General features: G+C 49.5%; 1 protein-coding gene across 2 annotated transcripts; it reads left to right on the top strand.

The window, feature by feature from the left end:
• The first annotated feature begins 3,853 nt into the window (after nt 1–3,853).
• Nucleotides 3,854–9,242, top strand: LOC118157158 (complement component C1q receptor-like). 2 transcript variants are annotated; one of them, XM_035311416.1, is made up of 2 exons: nt 3,854–5,897; nt 8,086–9,242. In XM_035311416.1, exons 1-2 carry the CDS (start codon nt 4,249–4,251, stop codon nt 8,099–8,101), a joined length of 1,665 nt encoding a protein of 554 aa, XP_035167307.1. In that variant the 5' UTR covers nt 3,854–4,248; the 3' UTR covers nt 8,102–9,242. The 2 variants fall into 2 exon arrangements, with proteins under 2 accessions (XP_035167307.1, XP_035167308.1); XM_035311417.1 differs by having other exon boundaries at nt 3,856–9,242.
• The last annotated feature ends 1,548 nt before the right edge of the window (nt 9,243–10,790 follow it).

Here is a 10,790-nt window from a genome sequence, read left to right as displayed (position 1 = left end):
ATCTCATATTCAAAAATAGGAAGGGAAGGAAATCAGGGAAATCATCTGTCTGTAACAAACAGCCCAGCCTTTTGCAAGGCAGGACGGGTGGGAGCTGCTGCTATTTTTTTCCCCCTAAGAGATGCTAAAATTTCAGCAGAAAGACGATGTACATCTGGACAGAACAAGCCAGCCAGTCAGCCATAGGAACAATCAGAAGATGATATTTTTGGAGCCCATCCATTTTGCAGGAACCCATCCATTATACGAGAACCTTACCAAAAATCACTATTCTTTCTTACCTGACTGCCAGGCATACAAGCCAATGTACCTATTATTACCATTAATGTAATGCAGATGATAGCTAGAAACTAAATACAGCAACCTCTTTTTCCTGGTAGTTTTTGTTTTTGCTGCAGCCTTGCTGATTCCTGCTTATTAGCAAGGGACTCCATCACCAGCCACTAAGCATCATCAGAAAACGTTCAGCTGGAAAATGTTCCAGGCAGTAAGATTTTCTTACTTTAAAAGTAGATGATACAGATCTTACTTGGATATTCATATCCTCATTTCATGTTAATCCAATAAGGTGTTACTGCAAGCCCCCAAAACCTGCATGCACCTCCCCAGGGGCCGGCACCGCTTGCTGTGCACTGCTCTGCGGCAATGTCCTTGAGGGCGTCCCCAGCGGAAGCCCAGTTCCTCCTATTCTTCTCAGGCTGCTACTGGTGCAGGTGTCCCCCTGCCCCCAGAGCCATTGTCCCTTGTCCTAGCCTTGAGCTGCTTGCACAAACACTTGGTGCTGATGTCAATGTGATGGTATACATTTCCTTCTTTGGCCTCTGAGAAACGTCTTTTAACCAGATCCTCCAGCGGGCTGATGTATTTTTACATGCAGCATGCCATCGGGCAGAATTTCTGCTCTTAAAAAGATAATTTGGTTTTGATTAGTAGCCCAGATGGGGTTTTATAGACTTGTTCAGCTGAGGGGTTGAGAAACCAAACCCTTTTTAATTTAGAATGAGGTCTTTTCTTGCTTTTCAGATGGGAACATCAGCCCAACTGAGAAGAAAATTTAATAAATATGGTGTATTTAATAAACTCAAGAGAAGCACAATGTGTTTTTAAGTTACCAGTTCTACTCTCCTGCCAAATCTGTGGGTAAAAATATTAACATAAGCTTTGCAGATGAAGATTTCACTTTAAAGTGCTGGGGAGTGGAGGGGGGGAGCTTCCTGTTCTTGAAATCGCAACCAGCCTGTAAACAGCTCTATCAGGAGCAGTCAAACATTTATTGAAAAACAAAAAGCCAGTGGAAAAACAAATACTACCTGTATTCTTGCAAATTGAAGGAAAGGATCTGATACCACAGACTTGATATCATCCATCACACAGGGACCCTGACTTCCACATCTTATCCCCAATTGCACCACATGCCTAGCATAACAGAAACATCACCAGCGATTGATCAGTATGCTGGGATAACCCCTGAAACATAATCCCTCGTGGGATGTCTAAGTACTTCTGGTTTCATCCATAACCCCAGCTGGAAAGGGTTCAGAGGAGATGCAGTGACAACTGGACATTTTTGGCCATGGATCTTGACAAAAATTGCTGGGTTGTATGGGTTGACTAAAATAAATTGTAGACTGAACACTCAGTAAGTCTGACTGTGTCAGCTGGGGAGAGAAAACATGAGGCGTGTTTTCATAAACGTGAAGATATGTTCTGGTGCAACAGAAAGGAAATGCTTTTGTGTTGAGCACTGTTATTTTGTATAATTTGAAAGAGAATTTCTCCCATTTCTTCCAGTAGGAAATTTTGAATAAAAACAATTCTAGATGGCATCAAAGTATTTTCTCCTTCCAAGCCAGTGCTGGGGTTTGGCTGCTGAACCAAAAGGCTCCACAGCTTGCAAGTGCTCGCTGTGGATCAGATCACTGGGAAGCAGCAAAGGGCCTGGGTCGAATTTCCTCCCCTCTTGGCCTGCCGCCCTTTCCTGTCAGTCTGTCCTGTCCTGTCTGTCCTGTACTTCCTTGCCTCATTCTGGCGGGTTTTAACACTTTATCTGACAACCTGCCTGAGGCTGAGAAGACCAGCTCAGAGCACTGAGCGGCTCTTCTTTCACATCTCCCTCCTTGTGGTCTCCAGGACCTGGCTTGGCCTAAGTGAGGAGAAAAACGAGCAGATAAGGGCCTGCTGCCAGCAGCCAGGTGCTTCTTCTCCAGCAGGAAGCCACCAACCACATTAACACCAGATACAAACTCATTTTTGTCTGTGTGCTCCTCTTTGCCCTCTTCTCTGCATCTTATTTGGCCAGAAGAGTCAGGAGGGACACCTCCTTTACCTACATGACACATTTCCCTTTGCTCAGTGAAGTCAGTTAATGCCGTCCAGCGCTGGCCCAACCGCAGGTGTCATGAGATCTTGGTGAAGGGACTCTAGCTGCAGACCTCTCCTTTGGACTGAAAGTCTTGGCAACCTTCAAGGTCTGAAAGCTAGCACAAGTACTCCAGCACCCAGGTGTCCTTCAGGGATGTTGTTCATGGGCAACAAGAATAGAAATCTGTAGTCTTTAGGTTTTTGGAAACTTTCATATTTAAGGTATGAAAGGGGGAAGTGAAAAATGAGCTTTCTTGGTTTTGTTCCTCAGTTTGATTGCTATATCTCACTACTGGGTAACTTTGCTAACTCAGCACATAAAAAAATTTACAAATAACAAGAGTGCTGGAAAGAACATGGAAATAATGGTAATTATGGATGCCCACTAAGCAAAAAAAGATGAGACAGAGTCACAGGCCTAGAGGTTAAGATCTGCATCAGCAGCTGAGAGAAGAAAGCTCGCAGAGAGGAGTGTGGGGATGAAGACAGGCTGTCGAGGGGACCAGCCATCCTGGAGACAACTGCTCTTCTGCCCTGACCGAGGCCTGTGAGAGGGCCCCCGACTCCCCGTGAGGGGTGGCAGGCATGAGGACATCCCCAATTGCAGCTGTTTCTCATTCTACCTCTGCTTAACACGCTGTTTTTCCTTGCCTCCGGTGGCAGCTTCTTCATGTGCCAAGACACTCTGCTCCTCATTAGAGTTAGCTCTTTTGTTATTCCACCCTCTTGTGTACCATATGTTTGAAGATTGTGCAAATAAACTGTCCCATGTTGCTCGATGCATACGAACCCTCTATCAGCTGTCATCGAGCCTCCTCAGCCCGTTCATCTTCATCCAGTGATCTCCAAACACTGAAGGGAAAGTGAAAGGAGCCCTGTGTCTGGAGAGGCTCTTGTGCAGCTCTTCTTCGGGACAGGCCATTACTTATCTCCACTGCCTGTAATGCTGTCACCATCTTGACCTCGGCACAGACACTGCTCTAACTGAAATGCAGCAGACAGGAGCGGCTTAAAAAGGATAGCTTTCAGTAAAAATAAAATAATAATAATAATAATAATAATAATAATAATAATAAAGTGATGTGTCTGTTTAAACATTACATCTTTGTCCTGTAATTGACAGCCTTCTGCAGAACTGCTGACACCAACAAAACCCAGCTGATTCTCTGCCCTGCACTGGGATTGAGGTCAAGTGAGGAGTTATTAAGGTAGAGCACGGCAGCAGCGATGCTCACCCAGAGCCTGAGGCCACTGCAGTGCTTCCTCGGCTTGGGAGAGGGTTCAGCGCAGGCGAGCGGCTTGGCTCCCTCCTGGCAGCCTGGATGTTCTCATGACCCAGCTCCTAATCCAGGGCTCGTCCAGCTATTTAAAGCACACCAAGAGGGGAAAAGCACGTTGGAAATTTAGTCTGCTCATGAGACATCACGCCAAATATTCAGCCTCTTTCATAGGCAGACAGCGAGGGATCCCACGGCTTGTTTTTTTCCCCGCTTTCAGCAAATGCATGGTTGAAAACTACAAGGCCCTATTAGGGATTAGAAAAAAAATATCTACTGGGTGAGTGAGTAGAGTAAGCTCTCTAAAACCAAAAAAAGCAGGACGTAGGCTACTTTCTCATACAGAAAAGCAGCACCGGCCAAAATAAAGAAAGCCCCTTCACAGTGAAATGTCTGAAATGGGAACAAGCAGACTGCATCGCTGGAGGAGAAGAAACGGAGGCAAACATCCCAGCTCTGTCCAACAAGCAGCGAGCGGCGCGGCCACGCTACAGGAAGCAGTAGGCTCCGGTGATAAATAGGAGCCCCGGCAGCACAGGATGCATGCGGGGCGAGCTCGGCGAGCCGAGGGGATGTGAGGCAGTGTCCGTCTGTCTGTCCAGCCGGCGGGATGGCCGCGGCCCTGCTGCTGCTGCTGCTGCTGCTGACGGTGGCGCGGAGCGAGGACGTCGAGGTGCTCTGTGCCGGCACCGCCTGCTACACACTGCACCGGGACGAGCTAGGCTGGAACAGTGCCCAGGAGCGCTGCCGGCACAACGGTGGTAACCTGGCTCCGGCGGGCAGCGCGGCCGAGGCCGAGCGGCTGGGGCAGCTGATGGCAGCCAGCACGGCTGGTGCGGCCTGGATCGGGCTGCGGCTGGAGCGCGGCCACTGCATGCAGCCTCAGGAGCCGCTGCGGGGCTTTGCCTGGGTGGCCGGTGGGGAGCCCGGCAACTACTCGGCCTGGCTGGCTGAGCCCCAGGTCACCTGCCTCAGCACCCGCTGTGTCACCCTGCGGCCCGCAGGCCCCGATGGGACCTTGGGCTGGGTTGACCGCTCCTGCCGTGCCACGCTGCCTGCCTTCCTCTGCAAGTTCAGCTTCCAGGGGATGTGTGGGCCCCTCTGGCTGGGGGGCCCTGGCCGGGTCAGCTACGTGACACCCTTTGGTGTGCGCAGCCCCCGGCTGGCAGCAGCCCCCTTTGGCACACTGGCGGAGGCGGTGTGCGAGGGGGGCAAGGGCCCAGCCTTCACCCTCTGCAAGGGGCCGCTGGAGGGGGGCGGCTTTGCCTGGCACCCCCCCGGGCCCCTCTGCTCTGCCAGCTGCACCCACAGCAATGGGGGCTGCCAGCAGCTGTGCCTAGAAGAGCCAGGGCGGCCCCTGCGATGTGCTTGCCAGCCTGGCTACATCTTGGGCCCCGACATGGCCTCCTGCCTGCTGGAGGATGCCTGCCACTCCAACCCCTGCCAGGGGTCCTGCCAGCCCCGTCCTGGAGGCTTCGAGTGCATCTGTGAGACCGGCTACGTCCTGGCACCCGACGGCCGCCGCTGCCTGGATGTGGATGAGTGTCTGGAGGGGCCCTGCCAGCATGAGTGCCACAACACGCCTGGCAGTTTCACCTGCACCTGCCAGCCCGGTTACCGGCTGATGGGGCCGGGTGGCCGCCACTGCCACGATGAGGATGAGTGCGCCCAGCCTGGCACCTGCCCCCAGCTCTGCCTCAACCTCCCTGGCTCCTTCCAGTGCGCCTGCCGACCTGGCTACCAGCCTGGTGGCGATGCCTGCCTGGACATAGACGAGTGCCTGCGGAACCCCTGCCCTGGGCCCTGCCGCAACCTGCCTGGGAGCTTTGAGTGCCTCTGCCCGCCTGGCTTCCTTCCACAGGAGGATGGAGGTGGTGGCTGCCGCGCCACCCCCACCACCAGAGAGGAGCCTGCGGGCACCCCAGAGACCACCAGCATCCTCCAAACAGCAGGTGCCCCGTGGACCATGAGCACTCGCAGCCCTTCTGCCACTCCTAGCAGGATGATGCTGCCAGCCCCCACGGTGCTGGGGTCGGATCACAGCCCTGAGCATGGCGCCGATGGCCCCCGGCTGCTCCTCTACTACATCCTGGGCAGCCTGGTGGCCATCCTGGTGCTGCTGGCTTTTGCCCTGGTTGTGCTGGCCTGCAGGAAGAGGGCAGCCAAGCGGGAGAAGCGGCCAGCCAAAAGTGCAGCGGACAACTATTGCTGGGTGCCCGAGCAGCCGGAGAGCCGTGGCGGGGCGGGCGGCGAGCGCAGGTAACAGTGCCCGTGCCTCCAGGGGAGCAGGGTTATGGAGCTGCAAGTGGCAAGGAGCGTGCTTTGCAAAGGGAAAAAAAAAAAGGGGGGGGGGGGGGAAGGAGACGGGTGATGCTATCTGTCCAAGATGATTTTGCATGCCTTCATGTCTGAAAGTCAGTCTTGGGGCTTCATGGAAGGTAGGACCTGATTCTCCCTCAGAAAAGGCAGGTCTGGGAGTCAGATGCACAGATATGAAGGCCAAAATCATTCCTTAAGGCAAAAGGTCTGGAACATTAGCTGATTTATAAATCTCTGCTCCTTGAAGTAAAGAATTAATAGGGAATAGACAGGTTTAGATGGGATGGGGTTGTGATTGCTTGCCCAGGTTGCTCTTCAGCTCTGCAAAACCTAACTGGGCTTAAAAATATCAAATGTGAAATATTGATTTGGCTTCCAAAGGAAAAGCAATTAATTTCCTTTGTCATTTGGTCTCCCCTGCTTATATTTAAAATGCAGGCATGCAAAAGCAGAAGTTTCCCTGCTGCCCTCACAATCTTTTGTCATTCAAAAAAAAAAAAAAAAAAAAATGCTACTGTACCCCCCACATTCTCTACACTGCAGCAGGAATCTGCTGTTCAACACCCATCTTCCCCTTGTTCTCATTGAAATGGGTTTAAAATTCTTAAGTGTGTTACTAAGGCAAGAACCGGTAACTGCAGCCACAAGCAGCTAGTTTTTGTTGTTGATTTTTTTGATATTTTTTCCTTTTTTTCCCTTTTAAAATGTAATTACAGAAGTAATCAAGTAGTTGAATAAACCTTTTTAGAACTCCAGCAGCAGAAACCTCCTCCAGCAGAGCAGAGACTGTAAGGGCAGTGGAGCTCTTCAGCCCCACACTGCTCCCCAGAGCCATACACACGCCTGTGTGGGTGCACTGTGTTTGGAGGAGTGAGATAGTGATGCTCCCTCCCAAAGCATCAGACCCCCTAAGGATGGGAGCTTAACCACCTTGCTGAGCTTGGGAGGTGCAAGCTTGCAGGAAAGCTGCAGAATCAGGCCTTTTGGACAAGGGGCCAAGACAGAGAGCTTAAGATAAAAAGGTAGGAGAAACTATATTTAGGAAGAACCATTCACCCATTTGCAGTGTATTCTGAGCAAACACACTTGCAAAATACACAAAACAATGCTCTCCTTCAAACACAGCCAGACAAAAGACCAGACTTTTCCTGTTGTATCATATTTTTTGGGCAGGATCCCTTCCTGATGGCTTGGGCTAAGCTTGTGTGGGGCCCAGCCTGAATGTTTTTTCCATCGTTCTCCCTGTAAACAATGCACTGGATGATGTATGTTTGCTAACTACTGTATAAAGCTTCTTAATTCCCCTTCAAACCAAATGCTCTCTCAGGGTAAAGCTGCTCCCCAGTCTGAGTGCTACAAAGCAGAGGGAAGGTGCACCTCACTTTGGGTTTGCATTTCCTGTGAAGCAGCAAGGGCAGAAGGAGCTGCTGGCCTTGCTGCCAGCTCACAGGGAAATGCAGGCACCCACTGCAGCACCACAAAGACCTGACCGCTGTGCTCTGGGGAGCAGTCCTCTTCATTTCAGTGGGACTTGATGCGAGCAAGCACCTATCACCTGAGCGGGAGGGAGGCGTCACACAGCCTGCACCAATGGTACAGCCTCCAGACAGGACAGGAAGATTTTTCCTGGCTTTCTCCATGCGTTACTAGAAACCAAACTGTAGGCTTGCTCCCTTGGAGGAGAGGGAATCCTGTAGATTTGAAAACAGTCTCAAGTGAGCACCGGCATCACTGCAAAACACTGCCTTGGTTCAACAGCAGTACATCTTCCAGGGCAAGCAGGGCTAGCTAGCTTTGTTATGTACTGCAGCAACCTAGCGCTCTACAAGGCAAAAAGGTGCTAAAGAATAAGCATGTGATTTGAAGGGTACATAAGTTTCCTGAAGATTCTGCTGTTTTTATTGTATACTTGAGGCTTAATTGCAACAGAAATGGGAACTGAACACAAAGGATTTTGCTGTGGGCAGCGACCTGCATCCTGTTCTTCCGTGTGTGGAAGAAACCCCTTTCCTGCTGTTTTTAATTCTTCATTTCTCCATTGTAAAATAAAAAACAGGAAAATGTAGCTCCTAGCTGATAGAAATGGTTTTTTTTAATGTTCTGTTCATGCTTCCTTTTCTCTGCACGGTGGTTTGGAGAAGTAGTGAATGCAGCAGTGGCATTCTTGGAAGTCTTGCAAAAAAATCATACCATGTCTTTGTTGTGACAACAAGCCAGCAGAGCATTTGGAATACATGAATAAATTAAGCAAATGAATAATCCTACTGAAATCAGTGGGACAACCTGCATACATAAAATTAAGCCTACACGGTCGGGCGATGCTGACTCAGGGTCTGCATGGGGAAGAGGGAGTCACAGCGATGCACCCCACAGGTCAGGGACTGCTTGGCTTGCTTGATCAAAATTTGAGGTGTTCACAAAACCTTAATAGCCTCGGGAGTTTTTCTGCCATATTTTTCAATTACAGTATCCATCAATTGTTGTAGGTGGCACACTGATTCCACCCTGAAAAAAGGAAGAGGAAGCATGAGTAGAGACTCAGAGCTGGTAAAAATCTGAGAGTTATTTATTCCAGAACCCCCCCCCCCCCCCCCCAGTAAAACCTATAATCCTGATTCCTGCTACAGACTTTTGTATTCTGATGTGTGTACTGTGTTACCAGGGGAATGCTGTAGTGGGTCCAGCAGAGGGAAAACACTAATTTGTGCCTAGGTTTAGGTCAGGTTCTCTCAGGTGAGATTATTTCCTGATGTAGCTTCCTCCCCCAGGTGCCATTACACCTGGGTAACATCCCACCTACTTGCTTTCCTCTGTGAAAGCAGCAGGAATGTTTTGGTCCTGCTCAGGGAGTTATCCAGGGCCTGGTGTAAAACATGGGCTAAAGCAAATAGAAACAGGATCAGACAATTTGGTACCCCCAGTATAGAGTCAGAAGAGAGGGGATGTTCAGCATCATCATTCCATCTGTATAAATGAGGTTTAATGGTCAGCAAGACATGTAACTGTTTTGCCATCAAGATGGTAGGGCTGGCTAGCCAGCATGTCCGAAATGCTTTGAATGCATCAAATGGTTTGTAAGTGTTAATTGTTATATTTGTATGGCCCAGAATTAAGGTGTGCCTCTTCTTTCATGAAAATTCCCTATCAGTACTGACTTTGTCATCAATACAGCAATGGTACAGCACAAGCCAAACAGTTGCCTTCAGCTAAAAGAGAAAGGTTATCTCACATATTGAATAACACTGCTACTTCGCTGATGAAACACCAAATAAAATCTGAACAGAATGTGTCTTCAGTGATTTTTGATACATATATCATCAAAACCTAGTCACTTGGTACATGTAATTAATTTCTTACAGCCCAGGGCAGCGCTAACAAATCATCTCACTGTCGGCGCTCATCAGGCCACGCCAGTGGGATCTCAGCCTTTTGTGGGTATCTCCTCCACTTTGGGGTGTCTGGGCCTCAAGCAGCATCCAGCACTGCTGCCCTGAGCAGGGCCCACCTGCTTCACATCCAACAAGGCCCCGGGATGATCTCTGCCCCCATGCAAGGCTGCTGCTTTCAGCTTGCTCTATAGGAGGGCAGAAATCTGCTCTTCTGCATTGCCAAGGAAAGGCCAGCCTTGAATGTTAACACTCAAAAGACAGGGGAAAAACCTCAACAGCATAGGAAACCACTAATGTCACCCACGCTTGCAGTGACATTCACGTGGCCCTTGACCAGTCACTGGCATTTTCCTTAACTAGCATTTAAAAATAAACAAGAAAAGGACACTACATGTTGCGGTGGATGTTCAGTGCCTCCACACTCCATAAAGATGCATGTCCAGCCTTGCCCCAGCTGCCTCGGAATTGCCCCGTGAGGATAAGATACGGTCCTATTAATGTGATTTATTTTGCATGGCCAAGGTGCAGCTGGGGTCAGTGCGTGTTGCATGGGGGCAGAGGACACGGGGTACATCCTGCAAGGGCTTCACACCTGAGCCAAAGGAAAGGAGCACAATGTGGTAATTCACCACCACCAGTATATCTTTTTTTTTTTCTTTCTCCATTTCATGAGGAAATGTGCTGCAAGAAAACAGCCTCCACCAGAGGAATTCAGAGAAAAGGTATTGAGTAACATTCATATAATCTACAAAAATACCATGTGCCTTGCTTCCAGTCCCATAGAGTCACACACTGCAAAAACAAATGTTTTAAATGTCTGCTCATTTCCTTGTTTTATTTTTTTTTGTTTTGTTTTATTTTTATTTTTTTGTTTGTTTGTTTTTTTGTTTGTTTGTTTTTGTAAATACTTCTTGGCGTTTGGCTCCTTGAAGCCCCTCTGAGGCTGGTAAGCAAGGCTGGCTCCTTGCCAAGGAGATCTGAGTGCTGCCGGTGACAATGTGGGGGAGGAATGAGGGGGCTTTCCTGAAGAAAGACCCAGTGCCCTCCTCGGGTGGCTCTGGCTGCTGTGCAAGCACTTGGGATGAAGCAAGGTTCAACAGAAAGCTCACAGCAGAGGTTCAGTGTCATGTAGTCACATAAACAAAACACTCAGTATTTCCCCAGTCCTGGGACCTCAAACTTTGTCCAGCTGAGCACAGAGGAGCTCAAAAGCCTCTGTCCTCTGTACACTGAGCTGCCTGTGAGCCATCATTTAAGGAAGACACCAATTAAATCCCCTGTACTGGCTTAGGACAGGGAGACATTAAAATAAAAATAAAAATAAAAAAAATCAGGAGCCTCAGATCTTAGCCTAGAGGAAAGAAGTGCTGGTCCTCTCCCAGGGGAGCAGGAGCTGGGCACATACAGAGGCAAGGGGCACTGCTACTGAGCTCATCTGGTCCCT

Source organism: Oxyura jamaicensis (genome assembly GCF_011077185.1).
Source record: "Oxyura jamaicensis isolate SHBP4307 breed ruddy duck chromosome 3 unlocalized genomic scaffold, BPBGC_Ojam_1.0 oxy3_random_OJ106571, whole genome shotgun sequence".
In the NCBI taxonomy this organism is placed as follows: Eukaryota; Metazoa; Chordata; class Aves; order Anseriformes; family Anatidae; genus Oxyura; species Oxyura jamaicensis.
The sequence above is the reverse complement of the archived record's forward strand: the minus strand, read 5'-3'. Positions and strand labels throughout refer to the sequence as shown.

Bases quoted from the DNA above. Each gene is read 5' to 3' on its own strand.
- LOC118157158 (XM_035311416.1), top strand. From the start codon at position 4,249: ATGGCCGCGGCCCTGCTGCTGCTGCTGCTGCTGCTGACGGTGGCGCGG.